Source organism: Chelonia mydas, chromosome 4 (genome assembly GCF_015237465.2).
Source record: "Chelonia mydas isolate rCheMyd1 chromosome 4, rCheMyd1.pri.v2, whole genome shotgun sequence".
NCBI classification, from domain to species: domain Eukaryota; kingdom Metazoa; phylum Chordata; order Testudines; family Cheloniidae; genus Chelonia; species Chelonia mydas.
This window is the reverse complement of record NC_057852.1, coordinates 32,117,496-32,143,945: the sequence shown is the minus strand read 5'-3', so window position 1 is coordinate 32,143,945 and position 26,450 is coordinate 32,117,496. Positions and strand designations below refer to the sequence as shown.

General features: G+C 38.6%; 1 protein-coding gene across 9 annotated transcripts in view; it reads left to right on the top strand.

Moving 5' to 3' along the window:
* TBCK (TBC1 domain containing kinase) overlaps window positions 1-25,995 on the top strand; it is a 181,165-nt gene extending 155,170 nt beyond the window's left edge. For 8 of the 9 annotated variants that reach the window (XM_043545291.1, XM_007054394.4, XM_043545292.1 and 5 more), the window contains 3 exons: window positions 367-542; window positions 9,506-9,665; window positions 24,164-25,995. In XM_043545291.1, coding sequence (XP_043401226.1) covers window positions 367-542; window positions 9,506-9,665; window positions 24,164-24,274 — 447 coding nt within the window. In that variant the 3' untranslated portion in view covers window positions 24,275-25,995. The remainder of the gene's footprint in view (window positions 1-366; window positions 543-9,505; window positions 9,666-24,163) is intronic. The other variant, XM_043545294.1, reaches the window with a different exon arrangement.
* The last annotated feature ends 455 nt before the right edge of the window (window positions 25,996-26,450 follow it).

The window sequence follows — 26,450 nt, the reverse complement described above, 5'->3', positions numbered from 1 at the left end:
GTTACAAAAAAGGAATGTTTCTATGCAAAACTTCACTTTTATATTTAGGATAATCATATAAAGCAGAAGTTGCAATGAATGCTAGATAATGCCTAAACAGTTAAGTGAGAAACTAGGTAGGTGAGGTTATATCTTTTTTTGGAGCAACTTTTGTTAATGAAAGAGAAAAGCTTTCAAGCTTGCACAGAGATTTTTTTCAGGTCTTTGTAAGCTCGAAAGCTCATCTCTTTCACCAACAGAAGTTGGACCAATAGAAGATATTAACCTCACACACTTTGTCCCTCTAACAACCAGGGACCTACAGCAACAGTAACATCACAAATAAATAGTTACATCATTGTAAAGATTTTATTTTTCTCTTTAAAGTCTAGGGACTCTATCCAGTTGAATGACCTGAAGGCAGAAATGTCACCACGGATTTCAGCAGAAGATCTGATTGACTTGTGTGAGCTGACGGGACCTAGTCACTTCAAAACACCTACAAAGAAAACCAAAAATAGCAAGCCAAAACTGCTTGTAGTTGACATCCGTAATAGCGAAGAGTATCCTTCAAATTGGCCCATTCACCACTACTGCTGCCTATTTTAATTGGGCATGATAAATATTTTAAATAGAGCTATAGATATGCAGCAGAGAGTCTGAAGGTAGGGTTGATAGTGGAAACACTTTCTCTGTGGAAAAGAGGGCAAAGAAATTTCCCTATAAGTTAGTCTCTCTTGCTCCTCAGGCTGTGGGCTGGATCCTCGATCCCAATGAGATCACTTTGTACCACTGGAGCAGCACACAGTGATGTTAAAGCTGCCAGGGGCACCTGAGGATTCTCCTGACATGATAGAATCTTGGACTGGTGGAAAGTTGGCATAGCTGGTTTTACATCAGTAGCTCTCTGCTCCACTCCTTCCCCTCCCTTGGTGCAATGGGTGTGTCAGGAGAGGGGATGAGCTTTTGGGGGCTAGAGGGGAAGCAGAAGCGTTGGTATATGATATGTTCTGCCAGTCCTCATCTAGAAAAAAAATTCCTAAGGAGAGTATTGTAATTGGCATAAGTTAAAGTAGCTCTGTGGCTGCTCTAACTTATGCAGGGAGGCTTGTTCAGCTACCCAGCGGACTCACAATCAGGGAAGGTATAAAGGCAGCCTACAGCCACCTTTTTTCTCAGTGCAGCTGAGGACTGTACCCAATATATTTTTCACTATGTCCTTCAAACATGGCTTTTAATTCAACATATACAACTTCAAGGATTTTTTTGTTGGGTTTCTTTCTTTCTTTTCTTTCTTCAGTTACGTGATTCTTTCAGCAAGGAGCATATCTCTGTCAGCAGTTTCCATCAAAAAGTGGAATAGATCACAACACATTGTTAGGTGAGTCTCTTAATGTCCTAGGCAGCATTTTACAGTATAGTTATTTATTTGTAATTACTTATGTACCGTCTTATAAAGAGTTCCTTTCATAACAGTAAAGCTGATGCAGATTATTGCTTTTAGAGGATATGTACCTCATTTTTCTAGGTAACAGGCTGTAATGTCTCAGTTAAAGGGTCAGGTCCAAAGTTCCTTCTTTTGTATACCAGCAAACAGCTCACAGTAACATGACTTGTCACAAAATGTTAGTGCAGATTTTATTGCAGTTTAGACATCCACAGAATTAATACATATTGCAAGTATATATTCTGTACTATGCAAAATGTACCATGCTGTATGCATCTGAGAAAAGAGCTGTGAATTTTAAACTATAGAATACCTATATAAGCTTTCTTTTACACAAGTATGGTGATCTAGAAGAGTAGGATTGCTAGAAAGTGTCCCATGACATACGTATCAAATGTCTTAATCTTTTAAAATCTTTGTTACTGGCTTTTTCAGGAGTTTACAGCTTGATAAATCCTTTCTGTTAAGGAGAATGGTAAACTTAGGAGAAGCAGTGCTAAAAGTATTTTCCTCAGTGTTTAATATTTGAGACTTTTTACTGCAAAACAGAGCATGGTAGAATTGGGAGACTATTCCAAATCATAACTGGAAATATGCCGAAACTTGAATGCTCAACACGATCTACTGTCTAGATAAAATAAAGAAGATCAAAGCTTGGAAGTGTAATTTTTTCCTTGTATTTATTAATTTCATGCATCAGTTGATTTTCAAGTTAGTCAAAGGCTCAGGTATCTGAATCATTTGACTCATCATTGTCCGAACTTCAGTGACTTTTTTTCCCTCACAGAATTAAGGTTAATTTTTAAGCTATATTCATAGTAAAGGTCAAAGGAAAGGCTTTTAATTTGGTCCTCTTTTCTATCTACCGTGTTATTTAGAAGGCCGGCAGAAACTTGAGCTATTATACAGGAAATAGACTCTTTATCATAAAGAATGTAGCTATTATTCTCATAACAAATCCTCATCCGAATTTCCCTAAGTGGTTCTCTTGTTATCAGACTCACTGTTCCAAGACCCTGGTCTGTCTTTCTGGTCCGTCTGAGGCATATTAATGGGTGGTTCAGTGTGGGAAGCTGCAGTTACTCCTGCTGTACCTATTCTGTAGATAAATAGCAGACATCAGTCTCCAGGGTTGTAAGAAGTGAGGAGTCTCCTTGCTCAAAAGTGAGCTCGTACTGGAAATAAAATAATCCACTGAGTTAGTTGACCTGTTGTCTGGGAACGTCCCAATATCTCCCGGAGAACACACTATACATAAGAAGTTGACTGACTGTCAGGTATTCTGAACATGTAGGTGAAATGCGAAGGAGAAGAGTGCCTCACCTATGCTATTGTATTTCCACTCAGGGATGGGAGGTACTCAACCTTCAAATATTTTCATCTCAATGCAAAAAAGTCTGTATATTATCACTGTATTTCCTGTCATATGTTACTGTTACCTATCTTCAGAAAAATGCTATACCGCTTTGTGAGTTTTATAAGAGAATATCTCAATATGCGCAATTATAAGAGAATCTCTCCATAAGAGAACCATTTTGTAATTTATTTTAATATTTCACTCATATGATGCCCTTTCATACACAACTTTATTGTTTTACAGGAAAGAAAGAGCAGAGTAGCTTTTAATGTGATTTGGTGGGAAACAGAGGACTTTCAACAGGTTTCTTGTTCATTAAATTTTTTTAAACAGTGTCCAGCATAACTTCACTATAAGGCTGTCCTTGGATACTAAGGAATTGCTGTATTGTAATGAAGTACATATTGTGAGATCTAGTGACCCCTTTCTTCCAAGATTATTTTACCAAGAGAAAACTTTGTAATGACAAGGTAATGTACTCTTAGCGTTCTCTATTGCAGTAGAAAGCCAACAGTTCTGTCGTAGCCTCTTTTGATTAAACATGTTAGCAGAAATACTGGCAGTATTCCATTCCTTTTATGAAGGTCCTAGCTAAGTACTTTATGGTCTTTCAGCCTTTCACAAAATCTCTGCCTTTGTAATCAGCTAAGAACTGGAATGGTTAAGATGGTCACTTAAGATTAGAAATACAAACCACAAGAAAAAACAGTCTGCATAGTTAGATACTAATGTCATTACTCTAAGTAAATGTATTTTATTCTATTTAAAGGTTAGTTCAGTTGTTGCATTGAGCAGCTTAGCATACTCAATATGGGCAAAGTCATGTTCTATCTAAAAGAACTGTCCTATTTTTAAACTTTTATCTTACTTAGTACTATTTACAATGGAGCTGTGAATAAGAACTTTTTGTACAGTTTGTGGTGGGGGCGAGATTCTTCTTTCCATTTAGACACGAATAAACGACAGTAATTAGTGGTATTGGGTTCTCGCTCTCACTAATCTTTCAAAAGTTTTTTTATAATGCTTTCCCATCATGTAACAGTGATAGTCATCAAACTGGAACTGTTCACACTAATCACATTTAAGAAAGGTATTGCGGTATTAATCTTAAAAGATTAACTCTTAGCTCCTTCCAATGCAACTTCTTGTAATTAAAGCCTGCAGTCTACTAGCCTTCTACAAGTACTGCCATAAATAGTGACTAATCTCCATACTTGGGACTGGTATACTTTTGAAGCAAATTCTACTTTTACTTCCCTGCTCCCCCAACCCTACTCCTGTACCTTAGGGAAAAAAAAGATATCTGTCATGCTCACATGCACAAATAGTCATTTCTGTTGTAAATTCTCTGATAATTTTATTCAAACTAGTGGAAGAATGGCCCAGTGTTGTTGTTTTTTCTGTTAATTGGACCCAAAAGATTTCACACAGGTTTTCATGTTCATTAACTGTTCATAAAATCTTTATTAGACTATTGTACCTTGGGAGCAGGACATTTAGGTCTGGATATATAAAAGGAGTTGTTTGTTGTGACTTTGGAGCAGGAGGACTGTATCATGGGTGACCTACATCCTGGGTGAAAGCTCTAATCACCAGGCTATAAAGTCATTGCTGGGTTGTGCTCTCTGGCCCAAGTAACTCTTAGATTATTTAACCAAAGTGGAACAGCTTTAAGAGAAGAGATTGAGAAAGAGAGAGAGAGAGACATCAGAACATGGCATGTGGTTGTCTTTCATGATGGAAGATGATGCTGATGACCGTATTATGGGTTATGAGTACAGTTGTGGCTTAAAAGACCGATGCGCAAGTGGCAGTCCTTTCCACATGAAGTGCATAGCTTGATGCTGAGGAAGGGATTATAGTCTGTGCTTGTTGAATCTGCCACTGTTTACAACTCAGCCTCTGTGTGCCTCAAGATCCATACGACAGTTAACCTTGAACTGGGTAACCCCATCATTGACTGCTGCTCGCCAGTGTGGTCTTCCAGTTGCTGATAACTCACAGCTGTTAGTCTCAATGTCGTGCTGTTTCAAGTTATGCTTCAGTGTGTCTTTTGAAGCATTTCTTCTGGCCACCTCCTTTGTGACTGCTCGCTTTCCAACTCCTTTGGCATCCTGGTGTCATCCATCCTCAGCACATGACCAGCCCAGCATAACTGTGTTGTGACAAGCCTGGCTTCAATCCCTGTGGAGTGACTACATTCCAGAATTTCATTATTGGTAACTTTATTCTGCCATTTGATACAGAGTCTGGAATGCAGATGTCGTAAATGGAACTTATCTAGAAGCTTAATATGATGCCTGTAGCAGGTCCAGGTTTCACACCCATACAATAAGTTGGACAGCACAACTGATTTATAGACTTGGTTTGAAGTTTAATACCATGTTGCCACCAAACTCTTCCTGATAGTCAACCAAATGATGAATTGGTTTTGCTGATATGATTTGTCAGTTCCTTGTCTATACTAACATAAATCTACAATATACTACCATGATAGCAGAAGTCTGTAACAACATTTAGCTGTGTGTTTCTGATGGTGACTTTTGATTTCATGGAGGGTTTCCCTAGTGCAGGTTGATACATGGCCTCTGTCTTTTTCAGAATATAAGCCCATATCTTTTTGCAGACTTTGCAAATCCATTCATATTCAATTGTATCTGGTCTAGAGCAGAGTCATTGGCACACAGCAGCTCATGAACAACTGCCCGAAGACCTTTGTGGAAGATCGCAGCCTGTTCCAGAGAATTGGAAACCTATTTTGATACTGGCATTCAGGGCTCTTGTAGCATAATCAAGCATTGCTGTATAGAAGATATTAAACAAGAGTGGACCAATTATGCAGCCTGCTTAAAACCTTTAGTGTCAGGAAATGGGACAGACAGAAAACCATCTACGCAGACTTAAACGAGCATTCCATTATGAAATAGCCTCAGAATGTTGGTGAATTTTTCTAGACAACCAAACTTATGTAATAATCGCCAAACCCACGTCTATTGATGGTGTCAGATGCTTTAGTCAGTTCAATAAAGACAGTGTTCAATAAAGGTCACGTTGTTGTTCTCTGCATTTCTCTTGCAGGCTACAAATATCTTGTCTTCCATTCCTTCTGTTGGCCTAAAATCACATTGCAACTCCGGTAACACGCATTTAGTGATTTTGCATAGCAGACAATCAAAGAGTGTTCTAGTCAGAACTTTTCCAGTGATGGAGAGTAATAGTTGCCATTGTCAGACTTTTCACCTTTCTTCTGTATATGATGACAAAGCAGAGTCTTTGAAGTCTTACAGTAAATCTTCATTGCTCCATATATTGAGAAATAGTCCATGTAGTCACCTCAGCAGGATCTCACCTCCATACTTGAATATTTCTGTAGGAAAGCCATCAGATCTGGGAGCTCTGTAATTCTTCATGGTACTGATTGCAGTGCTGACTCAGTCAAAGGATGGGGCTGCATCCATGTTGTCCTTACAAGGTGGCTGATCCATTGCTTTTATTGGTGCCTTGTCCGTGATGTTGGATAGCATGTTCAAAAGATCACCGAAATGCTGTCACCACCTCTGAAGGATTTCTCCTTTGTCAGTCACCAGTGTTAGGCCATCTGCACTCTTCAAAGAGACTGTAGTGCTGTATGTAGGACATATGCATCTTTCGAAGCAGCATAGAAGTCTTTGGGCTCCCGACGGTCAGCATAGCCTTGGATTTCATCTGCCTTGGCATTCCATGATTGATCTTGCCATGATCTTGCCAAGATCATTGATCTTCCATGATTGATGTTTCTGAGCTGAGATTGGATATCATGACACAGATGCCTGTATGTTAAAACTGTGCCTACAGGGACATGGGATAAAAAATGTGATTATACATCTCATGTTTTTTAGTGAGTAGCTGTTGAATTACTGCTTCATTCTCATCAAACTCATCTTGATGGCGTTGTTTTGCTCTACTCAAGGTGGCGAGAGCAGCTTGATATATGGTAATGTGTACTGTCGCCCACTCACTGTTTACTTTAGCACCAAAATATCCCATAGCCCAATAGTTAAGGCATTCATTCACCTGAGAGGTAGACGATCCCAGATGAAATCCCTTCTCTCCCTCAGATGAAGTGGGGACTTGAGCCAGGTTTCTCCCACATCCCAGATGAGTACCCTAATGACTGGGCTAAAAGTTTTATGTGGAAGGTTCTCCTTTTTCTCCCCAGCTGTTTTGTATGAACTCCCCTGAGAGGACTGATCTGGCAGGCATGCTCAGATTGTACCTACCATTTCAGGCAACTTAGGTGGCTGAACACCTGTCTTCCCTTGACTTGTGAATCACTCTGGGACTTAGGTGTCTGGACACCCAGAGAGAGGAAGCAGAGACAGGAACATAGGTGGCTAGGGAACTTGTACTACAAAAACTGAGGGTAAGCACCTACAAGCTTCAGCAGAGGTTTTGTGCATCATAGTGGTGTCAAAACTGGGATTTAGACATGTAACTCCTTTTGTGCATCCAGATTTTACCTAACAACTTCTAGGAGTTGTTGGCTTTTACATACTAACCCTTTCATGGGTGTCCCATACGATACACAGAATTTCTTGATTTTAATAAGGTTGTAAATAAGAATTTGTCTAGCACCTTTTGTCTGAAAACCTATAAAAACTTTAAAATATTAAATAACACTCATAAAACCTCTGTGAAATAGGCAAATAATATCCCAATTTTAAAGATGTGAAAACTGAAGTATACAAAGTAAATGCTTCTCATTTAGTTGGTAGTGGAGCCAAGAATAGAACCCCAATCATCTGATTCCCACTTCAGTGTATTAACCCCAGAACAGTCCTACATTTCATTGGTCCTTCTTGTACTGCTTAAGTTTCTGTTGAAACTAAGAGATGCAGATGCTCGTGAAAATTTTAAGAATAAGCAAATAATAAATTAAACAAGCTCTTTCAAACTGCAGTTTTGAGCAGGGTCGATAAAAATCAATGACTTTTTTAAAAAAACAGATTTTTTTTATTTAAATTGGATTTTTTCGATAGGTTTTTCCCTCAAAAAACATTTTATCTAAAGATAGTTTTAATTAAGATACATTATAGCTCAAAGATATCTCATCATGGAATAGGGATTATAAATGCTAATTCTCTAGTATGACACAATGTATTCATATAATGTTTAAGAAAGGTTTTGTAAATGACTTCCAATAGTTCATGGATTAGGGACCCAATCTTGTAGTTCCATGGGCTTCTGTATAGATTATTTAGGTTAATCTTTCTATCTACCCAATGGGACTCAGTGGTCAGTCTAGAAGATACCATCAGAGATGCTTAGTTTTGCATTTCTCAAACTGTGGATTTGTGTTTCCAGAGGTGACATGCTTGTTAACAGCAAACGTGTTTTTAAATAAATAAATATATAGAGGTGAGAAATAACAGACCTCAACTCTATTGTCCTTCTGCAAATTTGTGTACACAGAGTCAATCCCTTATCTCTCTCTAAAAGTGTAAAGTTTCAGAAAGTTCAACGAATAGAAGATTGTTGGGAGCAGAATAGATCCGGACAAGGAAAAGAAATCTGGAGCTAAATGTGAGAAGCAAGGGACATGTGCTTGTTTTGTTAAAATATTATATGTTTGCTGTTCGAAGAAAAAAATCCAGAATACTTAACATTGTTGTTTTCGTTAAATAAAACAATGTAAACGTCTGTCTGGTAGTGATCTCCTTCTAATACAGCATGGCAAGAAAATCCTCCAAATATTAATGATTAACCTGTTGAATTGGAGATAGTTCACCTCCCAATGACTTTATAAATATCTGCTTCAATTACCTGACTAGTGATTTAAATCAAATCCACCCTTGTTTTGAGTTCAATTTTAGTTTGGGAAATGTTCTTCCATTTTTAGTTAACTGACATTTTAAACCTTAAAGTTTAAATGAGGGCAATTTCAGAATGGCAGAACTAACGTAAAACAATGCAGAAATGTGAGACGCTACTCGGCTTGACTGAATATCCCTGTATTCAAGATTTTAGAGGAAAGTTCATAGGACTTGATATCTAAAGGGTTAACTACTGTAGTGAGGGCAAAGTAGTTGCTCTACATGGAAGAGTTTCATGGCTGTTTAAGCATAGTTAAACCTTTACAAGGCTGCATACTGATAAAACAGACAGAATGATGTGTCCCTGAGCATAAATCTCTGCTTCCTCATGTGAAACTAAGTACTCATTGACCACTGCAGAATTCAAAATGATTCCATCTGTCACTTTTTAAACAGCAAATAAATCTTCATGCTGTTAGTTTTCCTGTGAGGTGGCAGCTGTTGTTTTCAGAATGGGTAAACAATAAATGAGGTTCTTGATATATACTAATCCAGTAAGAACAAATTAGCCTGTGTCACATCAGACGTGGGGGAGGAGGCGGGAGCTGCTTATAAATTAGATAGTTTGTTTCACTTACATAGATCATTGGCATTAGCAATGAAGAGAAAGAAAAATACAAAAAAAGTTCATTGTTTAGTTATGAGTTAAAGCTGTACCATCCAAATTCTGTCCTAAAATTGAAAGTCATATTGACTTCAATGGGAGTGGTGCATACATACAAATCTGAGAGCTGGGTTCACTCCTGGTTTGTTTGTTTATATTGTGGTAGCCCTTAGAGACCCCACTCCCACTGACCTATGTGCTCTACAGCAGGTGTGGGTGTATCCAGTTTCTTTTTTCATGTTTCCCTTAACTGTGTTGCCCGTCAGCTTTAATCGCGGCCACATTTCAGGCAGCATCAACATTCCATTTGGCTCAGCATTCACTGCGGAAGGAGAGCTCGTCCAGTGCCCTGCTACTGCCACACTCCAGAGCTTCAAAGGAAGAGTTGTTGTGATTGTAGGACATGTGGTGAAGAACACGGCTTCTGTAAGTTTATAGCTATAACATATACTCACTCTAAATAAATTCATGAAAGATAAGTCCATCAGTGGCTATTAACCAAGATGGGCAGGGATGGTGCCCCTAGCCTCTGTTTGCCAGAGTCTGGGAGTGGGCAGCAGCGGATGGATCACTTGATGATTACCTGTTCTGTTCATTCCCTCTGGGGCACATGGCTTTGGCCACTGTCAGAAGACGGAACACTTAGCTTGATGGACCTTTGGTCTGACTCAGTATGGCCTTTCTTAAATAATGTCCAGGCCCTGAATATTAATTTTCAGGCACCAAAAAATAAATATCCCTGTCTGTTACTTAGCAAATGGATGCCATACACATGTTTTGGGAAGCCCTGGTTTGTGTGGGGTTTTTTTGTTGTTTTTGGCCTCTTTCCAGTTAAAGAGAAAAGGATTTGTATTTCTTTTAAACATTTAGTGTCTGGAAAATGTCAGTGTTTGATGAAAAGGGATTGCTAAAAAAGAGGTAATTGTCTTACAGCTTTAAAAAGTTCATTTTCAAAATGACCAATTTCTGAATTTGCAATGGAGAGAGCTAGTTTTGTGAAATGGCTTGGAGATCTTGCCATCTCTGTAGAATTATAAAATTCATCCAAATTTCCAACATCCATGGAAAGGAGGAATAAGAAGAATGGTTTTAAGTCTAAACAAAATGAAATATTATACCCAGCCAGGAAGAATACTGGCACTTACTGATCAGGCTTTCAATATTCTGGGCATCCTTGGGCCACTCTGCCCCAAGTGCTAAGGAGAAAAAGGCACATCCCTTTAAATATGCTACTATCGGGTGACAGTGGTGAAGTGTCTCTGTTTTTAAGCATTTGGAGGCAGTGATCAGACTTGCCTCTTTATTTCTGTGGCTGAACATTAATGACCTTACAAGCCAATGAGGAGTGGAAGTGCTTCTCTTGACATTTTTCTTCTGAAGGGAAATTAAATTGGAAACTTTCCTTTTGTTAGTAAAGTTCTTTGACAAATTATCTTCCCTCTCTAAATTCCTTTCTGAGAAAAAGTATAACTTAGTTTCATCAAAATCTCGAAGTCTCTGCACTCAGAAAGGACATGAGTTAAAGGCCTGATACGGAAGATTAGAATGCTGTGAATTACCAGTGACTCTTCACATGGCTTATAGCAACAGAATGCATCTGTTTTTTGGATTTGTTTGAAGCACTTCACTATATCCCTAAAGGAGGAGGAAAATAAATAGAAACGTCCGTGTTGGTCACTTACAAAATAAATTCAGTGATTAATATCTATTCACTTGGATGGTACCAAACAGAGGTAGTATGTGGGCTGACTATACAGCAGATCTAGAGTAGTCTCAGATCAGTGAGTGTCTTGGCACATGCAGTTATGTGCATTAGAACTGAGTAAGTCTATGATAAATATTTCAATGTGAAAATCAATTTAAATAATCACAGTAGCTCACTAAATGCCTGAACACATAAATCCTTCCCCGGAGGAACAAGTGCAGAATGCATAAAATGCTAAATGCCAAGTGGAGATGATTTAATGGAAGTTTTAAGCATTTGATGGTGGGTTACGCAGAAGCTTTCAACAATTACATTTTAAACCACTAAACGTCATCATCTATCTTAATAAGAGCTTTACCATTCAACGACTTCCTGGGAAAAGGGGACAGGGAAATAAAAATGCCCTGGTGTATCAATGATGAGTCTCATTATTGAAGACATCCCACACATTTGCAAATCAGTTCTCAGCAGTTGTCTTGAAGGATCATTTTTGGAAACACTTTATTTGAAACACAGAGGCAACATGGGTACTAATTTAAGAAAAGAAAAAAAGAAAAAAACTGATCAAGCTACCAATGGGAGTTGTCTTAAGTAAAGACTGGGTAAAGGCTTAGGGATTTGACCTCTCCATCAGTCACACTAGATTTGTATGAAGGGTCCTGTACTTCCCTTTTTGCATGATATGATGCCACTTTGTATACCAACCAGAGTAACCTGGGCCTTCTTGCTGCCATATCCGATTTCAAATTCATGTTTTTATTTATTGTCCACTACTGCCCTAGGCAGGGCTTGAAAAATTTACCCCACCGTACTAGACTAGGAACTAAACCCACTAACCAGCGTGAAAGGTACCTGTGCTACCCCATCCCCAAAGCCATGCTCTCTGCAATCTAAGAAAACACAGTCTTTGTGTTTATCTGTAACATTGTCAGTAATCTATTTAATATATTTTGAAAAATGTAACTTACTCTGTTCATATTGGTTTTGTTTTATGATTCTTGATAACATTACTGCTGTCCAGGGAGGTTTTCTAAATAGCAACAGAGAAACTGACCAAAGAAAAGGATTTTCATAAAATACTTGCACTGACTAATATTTTTCCCCAAAAATCACTCAAGTACTGAAACCTCACTTGTAGAGCCTGATTAAAACTGTCTCTATTAGCTCTTTATGGCTGGTACGTGTTAAAACTGTATCAGATTGCCTTTGTTCAGAAGGTTCATAAATTCAACGACTTGTGTTTCTGCATCTCTCTATAAAAAACATGGCAATACCAACTTCATCCTATACAAATGTTTGAAGATGTATTTCACCAAGCTGAAATTGGGGGCATGGGACTGGACTTGTCCAAAATAGTAGCTATTAATTTATTGTTTAACTAGCTCATTGTTCCATGTTCAAGTCACTAATATGAAAAACAGCAAATAAAAGTGTAAAACCAAACAAAATTTTGCACAATGAAAAGTTGTAATAAACTCTTAATTTTAAGTGTCAAGTGTCAAACTATTCCAAGTAAAAAATAAATTAGTGTTTGTTAGTGCCTAATCCAAAAAAGGCACTAAAATGATCAGATGTTTAAATGTATTGATTAAATTGATTAAATACAGGACAGAAGGAAGGGACATGAAAAATGCTGCTGAACAAAGTGACTGAATAACTGTAATTAGAAAGTGGAAGATCTCATTTTAATTTGCATTAATGCCTTGCTTTATATCATTACAATGCATCCAAAGTTGACTGTCCCTGAATTGATTTGTAGAGAATTCTTCCTTTTCTACTTGCATCCTTTGTTATTGGTTTAGCTTCCACATGATGAAACACTTAGACTAGCTTTAGAAAGTCATTTCTTCCCATATAGACAAAAACATTTGCTTTCAGCAGGAGAAGCAGGAACACAGCAATGGTAAAGAAACTAGTTCTGTTTTGGCTTCATTTAAACATTTCCGTAGGCCAGGATTAAGCCATGCTAAATCCTACTTGTCAATAACCCCTTAATTTAACTCACCCTGAAGATTAAACGAATAGGTTGGCTGATGTATGAGAGCCTGACTGAATGTGCTGTTAGCAGAGTAATATTAGCATGGAAAGAAACTGAGGTTGAAGCTGAGTGTAGTTAATGCAATGCACTGCGTTCTGGCCCCCCTGGAATGTTTGTTGCCTTGAGGATGGCTGTAATTTTATGTGAATGTGCAGCTTCTAGGTGGTTGCTGAGCCTTCCTTACTGGCCAAATAATAGCCTATATCTTGCAACAGCAAGAAACCACTAAGAAAAAAGGGTGATGGGAGAGAGTTAAACAGTCTGAATTGAGTCTGAGTAAACAACCTTTAAATGATTGAAATAACTTTACATTCTTATGCTTCTTATGCCTTACATTCTCATGCTAATTTATGTCTTAAATATCCCCTCCCTACATTTGTACATGGGAAACGGACTCTTAAATTCCAGCATGGATACTGGATAACTGAAGTGGAGTGTATAATGGTTAAGCTGATATTTGGATATGCACAACAGCAGCTCTTGCTTAATTTGTGGCTGATGGAATTTCAATACATATTTAAATCAGTGATCGAAGTTTGAGAGCCAGTGAGCTAAAGATGGATCAATGGTGTAAGTCACAGAAATGTGGCGAGAGGCTAGTTTTGTGGGAAGGAGGTCACCATTTACTTATCCAAAAATATCAATTCTGATGCATTATCTGTGGGGGGGTGTTTATTTTTAATGAAGTCCTGCTTTTATCTGTGTTACAGCCAAGTTGACTGAAGTTAGGAGAGATCAATTGACTTGACCAATGTCAGAGAGAGAGTTAGTGGCTTAGCCTCAATAGTGACATTCACTACTACCTGGGCTGGTGTCCTTGGAGAAAATTTACCATTTTCCTGACTTGCCCAGATTATTTAATGCATTTCTTATTTTTAGTTAAATGTTTAACTGGAAAAAAAATGTTTTCAGACCATTTTTTCCCTGATAGTAATACAAATACACAGATTATATTAGCCTAACTCTGTAATCTTCAATCACCAGCCGATCATTTCTCAGCAGTGAAGCAATCTCTTTAACAAGAAGGCATGTTTAGTATAGTAACATTCTTAATCTGTTGATGATAATAATTAGACTCTGACTTTTTCTTACTGTGGGAAAATATTGTTGGATGGAATGCTGGGAATAGTGTAGGATCTCACTACAGAGAGATGGCTGGTCAGCCATGGGGCAGAACTAAATGAACCATCAATCTTGTGTTTTTATAGTTGTACAGTGAATCCTCAGTCATGGAGTTTGAACTTTTGATTGTTTTTACGTTGATTATTTTGACCTGGTAAAGTCATTGCTTTATTATTAATCCATTATGTAGATCATTTTTTAAATTCCTCTTGCAAGCTGTTGTACCATAATACTGTAATAATTCTCACCAGTCAAGAGTAACTATGAGATAAGATCTATGAATTATCCCCAAAGCAAAGACAAGCAATCTGGGTTTTGTATGAGGTCTTCTTGACTCTTTACAAAGCACAAAGAAAAATTTAAGTTCAACCTCTCTTTAGTATGACCCATTCCTGGCCCAAGATGATGTCTTCTACCTTACGAAAATGACATATTGTCTGAATCTGCCTGGTGACGCTTTCACATGGCAACCTTTCCTTTTCCTTTAAAAAAAAAAAAAAAAAAAAAAAAGTGAGGTGGGGAGGAAATAGGTAGCAACTGAAAACAGATTATTTTATAGCATTGAGAGACCATTACCAGAATCCATTTTTGCTGACTACATTCTTTACATGACTGAAGACTGAGTGTAGCATGGTACTGTTAGATAATTACTTGCCAGACTTCTGAAAGTCAGCAAAATTTAAAACATAAGCATCTAGCTGTTACATTTAAATTTTAAAATAATTATTTTTGAATAATTACATTATATTTAAATCTATGTTCAAGTCAGCAGGTAAGGTAGTCAGTGTATAATTACCAATGTTAATGAATGTTCTTGTTCCTAATTATCTTAGTACTGCACTAAAGATGTTGCATTGTGTGTTTAAAGTATTGAATTTCTTACTGAGAAGTTTGATGGTTTCGATTATATGGAGGCTGGGAATTTTCAAAGGAACCTAAGGGTGTTAAGTGCCCAGCTTCCATTGAATTGCAACTGGATTTTGATACCTAACTTGCTCTCTTGAAAACCCCAGCCAAAGAGGCTAGTCTCTTCAGGGTAAAGGTTGGTGCTACTTTCATGTTTAAAAACCCATATTTTGATACATGCACACCCTACTAACTTAATTAAAAAACAAACAGAAATCTCTGAACTTTCACATGGGTGAAATATTAACCAAGGGTCACTTTTTTTCTTTTTTTTTTTAAAAGACTGAGAGCCAGATTTACAAGTGCATTTAAGTGCCTTAATGTGCAGGTAGGCACCTAGCTGGATTTACAAAAGAGCCTAAGCATCTTAGGGTACATCTACACTTTGAGCTGGAGATGTCAGTTCCAGCTTGAAGAGATATATCTGCGCTAGCTCTGATTCTATTAGCATGCTAAAAGTAGAATGTAGCTGGACACCATGAGTGATGGGGGAGGGACTAGCTGCCCTGAAAGCATATCCTTCCAGGACACTAGGTACAAACTCAAGATGGCTGACCCCTCAGGTCACTTGCACCGCCTCTGATTTTAGCTGTCTCCTCGAGCTGGAGGTGTAAATTCCAGCTCAAAGTGTAGACGTACTCGTCGGCACCTGTCTGCATCTTGCAGCAACTAAATACCCTTGTAAATCTGGCCCTGGAGCAAATATATAATGTGCATGGTCCCAGTGCAAATAAGATAAAGTCCTTATGATTCCCAGTGGACATTTTATGAAGTTGGGAAAAAGAGAGCTGCTGTCATCCCCACTCTACACTTCCAAACACCACAGGATCACAGGAGAGTGATACAGGGCTGTGAGCCAGGAGGTCATCCTGAGTTCTTATCTCACCCCTACAACTGGCCTTAATTACTTTGCACTTACAGTTTGCAGTACTACACAGATATTATTTAGTTAGGCTTTACGTTGCCCTGAGTAAGTAGGTTAAACAAATAAAGTTAAAAAAGAAACAGAGTCAGGAGAAGTTTCCCACTGTTCCTTTGCCAGCTCATAAATCAAAAGCAGCCTGGCCTAGAAACCCCAAATGTGTATTATTCTGTTATCCCTGATGAGGTTAATGCGTCTGACAGTTATTAGAAAGTTTGGGTTATTTTAAGGAGGAGTTTGATCTGTCTGTCTGTTTTATTAGATGTTTCTGGTTCTAGGAGGCACTGATAGGCACTTGTGGAACCCTGAGCTTTACCTCCCCAGAAATTTCCATGAATTCTGGGGGAAACACTGACATAAGGGAAGCGAGACTGGTGCTTTACCTCCCCCGAGCCAAGCCCTCTGTGAAGGCATGAAAGATTGATGGGGGCTGAGCCAGTAGTTTGATCTGGAGATGCCATGCTCGAAGGGTTCCTTCAGAGATGTCAACCTTGCAGGTTATGTTTTGGAACTAGGAAGCTCCATGTGGGCCTTGCCTTCCACTATCCATATGGTACAGAAAAAGGAGACTAGACTTCAACATGATCTCTTCTCTGAGCAGGACCTTTAAGCCCTGGATGGACTTCTGTCATTGAGCAATTGTTAAACACTTTTAAACAAATAAAGCAATTCTTAGACAAAAAAGAAAATAACTGAAGTTAAAATTAAACCAGCATATGTCTGACTTTTGGGCTGGAGATGGGAGGGGAAATGTTTCAAAAGAACATTATCCCATTTAAAAACAAATCCCCTAAACTAAACTTCTTGGAAATCCTGGATGACTAAGGGCCTTAAAAAAAAAAAAAAAAAAACAACCAACCAAAAAATACCAAACACTTTATTATCAATTGATACGTTTTCTGTTGAATCCTAAAATGGTATTTTTCCCCATTATTGTTTCACAGCCCACTCAGCCATATTGATATGAGATGTTAGATTTCGTGGAAGTGCTTTGGTTGGTACAAATTTGCTGTGTTACAAGAACATTCTCAGGAATTGGGTTACTTTTCACTTTCAGCTGTTCTCAGGAATGTTTGTGTTTGCTATTGCATTTTCACATTCCTAAATTGAAGATTCAACGCTTAGGGCAGCATCATTCTCTTTCATGTACATTGACACTCATATAACCTTATCTGATTCCAGATAATAGCTGTCCATCTATGTAGATGAATGGAATACTTTCATTCAAACTCTTGTGTGTAGCACCTTTCAGTTATCACTTCGTAGCTGAAGTTATGGAATGGAAAGTGTATCTTCTTCAGTATGCAAAGAATTCTTCCTTGATCTTGTTAGAACAATAAGTGCATTTTTAACATACTGTGTGTTTACAGCTAAATTTATACCTTAACTCCTTCCCTTTCTTCCTTTTCAGTATATGGTGCTACTTTAATAGTTATCAAGTAACAGTGCCTAGCTAATTGCATTTTTTTAATGTCCATCACCTGAATATCAAAGTGCAATGTCATTTATCGGGAGTATCTTGACAGCAATAGGTGAAAGCACATGGCAGAATGCGGTAGCAGGATCCACATGGCCAGTTTGTGGGTGGCAAGCTGGTGTGTGCACCCTGTCTTGAACTCACTAAGTCTCCAGGTAGACACGCCCTTAGTGTTTAGAAGTAGTTGTACTAAAAATACCTTCTCTGATGAAGCAGTGCAACAGAGAAAGCTTGTTCATGGATACTAGTGAATAATTTCTTTGCTTGGTTCATGTCTACTCTCCTTCACTAGAATCAAGGGCAGCCTACTGGTTCCATTTTACAGTAAAACAGCCTGCAGTCCCCCAGCTGAAGCTTTTGTAACATATGTTTACAAAGCAATAGAAAGAAATGAACATTTGAGGAATCTTGTAACAAAGTTACAAAGTACAAAGTTTGGATATACAAAGTTTGGTAGTACAAAGTTTGGATGAGAGAGATCTCTAACGTGAGTATCTCATTGCCTTCCGATTCTTTGTGTGGCTTTGCTTCCTTGTACTGATGATTGGTCACAGCATTCTTTCACTTAGTATTCTGGTACACTATGCTATTCCTCCTTCCTTCCCCATGCACCCTTTAATTTTCCCTGGCCACAGGAATGTCTGTGAAAGCAAGAAATTTAAACAGCACTATTGTGATGGCCAGCCTGCAGAGAGTTGGGAACTGACTGTAATCCATTATGGCTCAAACTGCATTCTGTCACAGGAATCTCCACTATATACATTCTGAGACCATGATGCGTCCAGTGTAATACAACTGGTACCCTTGAAAGCTGTGTGGTTTTACTGCTTTGAGTAGTCTGGTATAAACACAGTTTGATAAATGATCCCTAGGGGGATCTAAGGTTCCCAGTTAAACCATGGAGATCATTATGGCTCCTGATACATGATGGTACTTAAATGATGGAAAGAAGGGTCAAACCTACTGTGTATATTTCTATGTAGAGCTGCTGAAATGTGGCATCCAACATTAAATTAAAATGAATTTGCTTCAGCTGTGCCTGTGCCTCTTTTTGAGCATTTGAGTAAAGGAGTTTTATTCACAAGAATGCTTAAATATTAAATATTTGCAGGCTCAGTAGTTCACACTGAAAAGGGCATATTTTATGTGGAATTAATTGGTGCTTAACCCAGAAAACGGGCAGGGTTCCCAAAGCCGTCACCAGAAACCTGGGATGGTAGTGGCTAAACAATCCATTCAAAGATCTCCATGCACCCTCCACACACTCAATTATTTGCTGCAAATGTGACATGAGGAAATTAAATTGAACTGTGCATGCAGCTAGTAAATTTCATAGTGCCCTAACATTTTTGGAACAATGACTTCAGCAAAGCCTATGTGACCCAGAAAAGAGAGTCAGTCAATTTTTCTAGTATTTCCTAGTATTTCCTAAATCCTATTTATCTGGTGCCTCTCCTTGAGAGACTTAAAGCCCTTTTCCTGAAGTTATACTTCTCCAGTCAGGGAATAAAAATGATGCCATTCAACTTTTGTTGTTCAATGACAAATAAACACACCTCAAATTTTGAATATTAACTAGTGAATTCTTGCAAATAACTGTTTTATTGAGTAACTGATACATTTGAGGAAACCACGATCTGTTTGTGAACATTGAGATTTATAAGAAAGGGGGACACAAGAATTTTACATGTCACAAGGATAGTTGGAAATGAGATTTGAATAGTGCTTGCACAATTTATGTATATTCCAAGAAGCCTTTTAAAAAAAAAAAAAAAAAAGTTTTACAGGTTATTCCAAACTAAGCATCCCCAACACCAGTTGGCTTCTGTGCTCACAGTACCCTGTAAATCAGGTCACTTTTATTTGGTTGCAAAATAAACTATTTAGGTTCTAACTTTAGGCCCCTATTTTGATAGTTTGTTTTAGTATTTGAAAAAGAAAATATGAGCCCATACACAATGGATAATATGGTAGAATGACACAATCATGTGAGGACACTGGGGGAGACTAATTTTTAGCATTCTGAAATTAGAGTTTCTGCTGCTGACACCATAGAAGAAATCTATCGGTGGCTCAGAAGGTCACACTACTTCATGGTATTTGTATGTCAGGAATTTTACTCATTTTAGACTGTTAATTCTTAAAGTCTGTGTTTGAGCAACATTAATTTTCTCTTTGTATTGTTTGTTTTCTCATGTCTTTAAAGTTTTACTACGTGATATTTGTACATAACTGTTAGGTTGTGAAAAAGACTTGAAGTTGATGTAAATATTTGAAATAATCTTTCCTCCCCATTCCTTTGAGCAGTATACATGCCAGAAATAACCCTTTCACCTTTTTTGATAATGTAAGCTGCATACAGTGTACCTTGGCAGGATAAGATTCCAGGTGGCATTAGAACATTTTTCCATACAATTCCATCTCCAATCTTATAATTAATGTGGGATGCACAACTCCTGTTCTTCTCTCTCTGGCTGACTTGCTTATCTGCAAGAAGCAGGAACCAATGCATACAAGAAGAGAAATATAAAAAGTTAATATTTTAATTAGGGAGACTGAAGGAAGTTTTGATAATGCCAACAAAACACTTCAAATATAATCTAATGCTGAATCCTACAGCTCTTTCCGCTTTCAGAACAAAATATACAAATAACAGAACATGAAATTGGCATTGTCTTTTTCTTTCCCCTTCCAGTAATCAGATCAGGTAGTTGTTAAGCTAGGGTCAAACCCTGGCCCACTCCAGCTCTGCAGCATGGAGCCATCTGATGCTGTGGAGCACAAATGTTCCCCAGGGCTGCAGAGTTCTCTGGGTGTGTTGGGATTAGGAATTAGGGATCTTGTATGACAGCCAGGAAGCTCCCTCATAGTAATGTTTGTGCCCCTGTCCTCCAGCTGTCACCCACAAAGTTGAGGGTGCTGGGGATGACATCAAGGGAAGACAGTACATCTCCAGTTTCCCAGAAGAAGAGTATGGGGTGTCTCTGACTGCTGGTGGTTAAATGAGATAGGTTGAACAGCACCTAAAGCAAGCTCCTGGTTGACCACTCTACACTGGTATAGTCTGGCAGAGCAAAAACATCCCATTATGTTTATCAGGAGTTGAAAAACACATGCATGGTAATTCAAAACTCTCTGTGTGGTGTGTTTTACTTTAAATACTACTTAAGGACCCAGGATTATGGTCCCTGCTCTCCCCTCTGGCAGTTCTGGAAGAGTTGCAATAACCTGCACAGGCAAAACATGGAAAAATGGGGACAGGGAACCTCAGAGAGCAATTAGGGTGTGGGAATGTCACTGTATAAGTCCCCAACCTGAAAGATTCTGTACCTTGCTCTGGCAGACTGAATACAAAGCCCCTGTGTCACCTTTCTACACTGGGAACAACTGTCCTCAGTCAGTTGACTTATGAGGAGCTTGATTACATGCAGGTAGAAGACTAATATATGTCTTGCTCCTGTGTGACTGAGCTATGATTTAGGCTTTGACCAGAGTGTCCTTTGTCTGGCCAGGCCTACTAGCAGCTGACTATATAAACATCAGTGTGTGGTGGTTGACATGATCTAGCTGCTTCAGTTTGTGTTCATGATATTGTCCTAGATGTTTGTCCCTGGTGGTCTTTGATAAGTCCTGTCAATGGATTTCTTTGAGTGTCCTGATGAATGGTCTCTACAGTTCTCCCAAATGCTAATCATAGAATATCAGGGTTGGAAGGGACCTCAGGAGGTCATCTAGTCCAACCCCCTGCTCAAAGCAGGACCAATCCCCAACTAAATCATCCCAGCCAGGGCTTTGTCAAGCCTGACCTTAAAAATATCTAAGGAAGGAGATTCCACCACCTCCCTAGGTAACGCATTCCAGTGTTTCACCACCCTCCTAGTGAAAAAGTTTTTCCTAATATCCAACCTAAACCTCCCCCACTGCAACTTGAGACCATTACTCCTTGTTCTGTCATCAGCTACCACTGAGAACAGTCTAGATCCATCCTCTTTCGAACCCCCTTTCAGGTAGTTGAAAGCAGCTATCAAATCCCCTCTCATTCTTCTCTTCCGCAGACTAAACAATCCCAGTTCCCTCAGCCTCTCCTCATAAGTCATGTGTTCCAGTCCCCTAATCATTTTTGTTGCCCTTCCCTGGACTCTTTCCAATTTTTCCACATCCTTCTTGTACTGTGGGGCCCAAAACTGGACACAGTACTCCAGATGAGGCCTCACCAATGTCGAATAGAGGGGAACGATCGCGTCCCTCGATCTGCTGGCAATGCCTCTACTTTTACGTCCCAAAATGCCGTTGGCCGCCTTGGCAACAAGGGCACACTGTTGACTCATTTCCAGCTTCTCGTCCACTGTAACCCCTAGGTCCTTTTCTGCCGAACTGCTGCCGAGCCATTCGGTCCCTATTCTATAGCGGTGCATGGGATTCTTCCGTCCTAAGTGCAGGATTCTGCACTTGTGCTTGTTGAACCTCATCAGATTTCTTTTGGCCCAGTCCTCTAATTTGTCTAGGGCCCTCTGTATCCTGTCCCTACCCTCCAGCGTATCTACCTCTCCTCCCAGTTTAGTGTTAGTGCTTCCCGTGACCCCTTCAGCCTCTCCCCCAGAACAAGCATATACTTTCTTTCTTAATTTTTCATTAGAATCAGTACCTCCTCCTCAAATTCCTGTCAGCTCTTTACTTGCAAGAACTCTTACTCTGCCACTTTGTCCCCATCTCACGGTTACTTTTCCTGCCCTGCCTCTCTCCTAACTATTTGAATGCTTGCTTCTCCTCGCTCTACAATATCACGCCTTTCTTCAAACCACCCAACTAGCGGACTTTCTTCCTCCGTTTCTCTGATGGTCTCCCCACTCCAACTGCTGTTTCCCAGTTGTCACAGGCCTCTCCAGTCTGGTTGCCATGGGGCTCCCTCAGCACACCAGCAGGATTTACATGGGCCATTTGTCAAATATGCAGTGAAAGCTCATTTCTAACTATACCCTAATTACTGGGGCATGGCAAAAGTATTGTGTAGCACAAGATTTATGATGTACAAACCCTAAATGAGAAGCAATTATGTGTGATTCAGATTCACTTTTTAAATAAAATGAAATGGCAGTCATATTAAGACCAATGTGTGCTAAATCCCTATTTATAGTTAAAATTTAAAATATTAATAGACACTGTATGTACCTTTTGAAGAGTTATTGATGAGTAAAACGTGATAGATATATGATGTAGGTATGATGAGGTATAGATACGGGATGAGATAAATGTATGTCATTAAGAGCGTATGGTAATTTTTCCAGCATATTTTTGATGAATATAGCACACGTACTTCTTTTTAAAAAAAGAAACACATCCATATATGTGTTTGTGTGTGGTTAGTGACTGTAAGGATAGTGGGGGAGTCTGAATACGCCTCAGGAATAGTTCAAATGCATATCGCAAGAAGCTCTGGTTCAGAGAACTTTCCATGGATGCAGGGTATTTATTCCTCTGTTGCAAGCTGGCATCACTTGGCAGTTACATATCCCATCTTGCTTAATGCCTGTAATGTTTTTCTTTTTGATCCTTTGAATCTTCCACTGACTGACAGAAGCCAATGAGGAAGGAAGAAGACACACCAACATAGTTTGACTTTGGTCTTCCCTAGGGTAGTACCTCCACGAGACGTGACCCTAGGAATTCCCTGACACTGATCAGCTGTGACCCCTTATATTATCTGAACAAATCTTCAGTGATCAGAGATCATGTACTGAATTCTCACTCCCTATTCACGTCTAACCTGAATCACTTGGAAAGGAATGCAGTAACTTTGTTTGACATACAGATGTACAAAAATGAATTATGTGCAATTTAAAATGCCTTTTAAGGGTGACATAAAACACACACGTTACAAGGTGAAAATTCCAGCTGGGGAAGTTTAATACTTGGCTACTATTAATTGTTGTTGTTTGTCGCCCTCAAAGGAAATTCCCCTGTCTTTCTGTTTTAGCATTGAGCAGGTAACGCTGAAGCACATAGTCTTAAGCCTTGGTAGCTATTATAGCGTCATGGTCATTTAAATGGGAAGTAGACAAAAAAAATTCTTCCAGCTACAGTTTAGTGTGCCAAATTCAGTTCACATGGTGGCACTAGAATGGAAGTTATTGCCCTATTGGAGTTGGTAATTTAGTTGGCTGGCAGAAGTAATTCTTAGTGCTTTATACTTCCTGTGAGTTGTGCAAATGGATAGTAAATGGTAAAAAATCAGGAAGAAAACAAACGTTGTACAGACTTGTTAAATTGTGGGGGTGGGAGTTGGCTGTATGTTTTCCAAACAACATTTGGTTGGGAAAATTGAATGTCAGGGTAACGCACTGATCATAATGACAGATGCTGGGAATTGGATGACTATGGAGAATTTTATCTCCTCTTTTAAACCACTAGAGGATGGTTCCTCTGGATCAGATGTTAAGGAATCCTGATAGTGATGGATGAGGAAACTGGACCTGCAGATGCCTGTACAATACATCATCTGTAAAGAGAATTCAGAGCGACCAATGTGCGGCTTTTCACTACCACCAAATTTAATGCAATGCATACAAACAAACAAACTCTTGTGGGCTGCTATGCCATAGTAGTTAGTAGGAAAGCAGTTCTGTTGTGGGGTTCACAGGTGAATGCAGATATTATACAGGGATATTATTAAGGTTATCCTCTGTTTCACTTCGCTTTCTTAGCTCAGAAAAAGGAGTGCAATAGACAGCATACTAACGATGTGTATCTGTTTCAGTTTGCAGCTCATCTAGTGCAAATCAAATATCCAAGAGTCTGCATTCTGGATGGAGGCATAAACAAGATCAAGCCAACTGGTCTTCTGACAGTTCCTTCTCCACAGATATGAACCACTACAAATTTTGAGAGAATTTAAAGTTAGAGGGTTCTGTCGACTGTGTGTGAGCATCATAAACCCTAAGGGCATTAAGACATCTGCAGTATACAAGAAATCCAGATTATTAGTGTCTTTCCATGTGGATCTGGAGTGAAAGAGCTTTGATTTTATCATTTGACATGGAACTTCAGTTGGACTGGATGAAAAATGTGAAGCTTTAAGTCTGGCAAGGGACTTCTTTCAGCAGCAATGAAATCTGCATCGAGCATTGTCAAGTTCCAGTAGAAAAGCAGTGTAGCTCAGGTAAATATTTAGGGTCTATACATATTTCAGCAAAACAGGAGAAACCATTGCCAGAGAGATCACAGTTGCATTAAATAGATTATGTTTTAGAAATATTTTAGAGAGTGAACATTGAAAGTAATAGGCTGAAATTGTATCACACACATCTTACTACAAAGAACACTTTTTTTCTATCAAATCTTTAAAGAATAAATGCTGCATTTAGTGATCCACTTTTGTTCTGGGCAGCTGTTTTCTGATCTGAACAGGAAAAGAAAATAAATAAATCCCAAACTGGAAATCAGTGTTCGGAGTGCTGCTGAATATATCCAGATATATACCTTCTTTTAGAGAATTGTTCATTCAGCTTTCCTTTACTCTGTTATTACCGTAGCTGTTGCAGAGTAGGCCTCATTCTGTGCAAATAATTTAATGACGTTTCCTGAAACATGAGAATTTTTAAAATATGCAGAAAAATAGGCTTCTGACTGTACTGTGGGAAGTGAGAAAAGATTAATTAGCCAAACAATAATAATAGTGGTCCATGTTTGAAACACTGATGAAGGAAAAAAAGCAGTTCTGTTTTTTCACACCATAGGACTCCCCAACCTTTCATAGAAATGTACATTCTAATTGAAGGTGGAAAAGGTGTATTGGGTGATCTACTTTATTCCACCTGCCAATGTAGTCACTTTTTGAAGGATCACTTCTTGAGTCTGAACTTTAAAACTGACACACTGATTCAGCAGTCATATCTCTAAAATAAAATATATGCCAGTGCTGCAGTTTAGTGAAACCAAGTACCACAAGTGGGATGAGATGGTTTTGGGTAAAGAGAATTTCAAAATGACTTTCCTTGCAGTCAGAAGCCAAGAGTGTCAAAATCAGAGATAGGAACAGGAAATGGGATCTGTCTGCTGCCAAGGAGCTAAAAGGGAGGGTGACTTTATTTTTTGTTTTGTTGTTTGTTTGATTAAAGGCTTTATTTGTGTGAGACTCACCTTTTTGGATATGGTGAAAAATATCTGAATTCTATGCCTCACAATTTTAGCTTAACCCCAGTTTAGCCCCAGCTTTGCTATGGTTCCAAAAATTCATTTTTCTAAGTAAAATTTTTAAAAAAAACCTCTAAAAATCTACAATAATCTATATTTTCCTGTACATCACTGATAAAAGTACAATATTTTTAATCCCAAAAGATGTGATGCAGGCTGTAGGCTCCCTAAATCAATAGCATTAAAATAAATGTATTGTGCTCTAATGCCCTGAGAGCAAGAGCCAGTGAGGGAGAGCTGATGTTTAAAGGGAAAAAACTTTGAGATGGTACTAAGAATCTTCCTATAACTTTAAAATTAGAAAACTTCCTTGTGCATTCTTCTGAGTATTATCTGATTTTATAATGTGGTTGTAGATATTAAAGTAGCTTGTAAAATAAAAAAGCATTAAAGATTTGTTAGTGTGAGCAGATGGGAGTTTGTCATTTGAGTTGACACAATGTTCCTTTTTTTAGAGTGGTCCATGAACTATAAAGGTTTACAATAAAAGTACAGTGTTAGTATACAAGGACTTACTCTGGAAAAAGTGACTAAAACTAGTGCTTGCCCTAGTTTGGGAATTCATGTGATGATTTGGTTTTAACTTTGCAAATAGAGCATTGCAGCAGCTCAGTATATTTACATTTTTTCTTTCCTTATGTCATAAAAGATTAATTTCCAATATTAAGCCATTTGAAGAAAGTCTAAACACGGACCATGTGCTCTTCTGTAGATCGCCGACAAGATTATCTCATAACTGAAACCTTGGAAGATCAGCATCCTAGAGGGAGCTGTTCCACCAGAGCACTTGGATCTGGACTGCTCAATGAGCAGAAGGTTTTATTCTGAAGTTACTTCAGAGGTTCACTTGT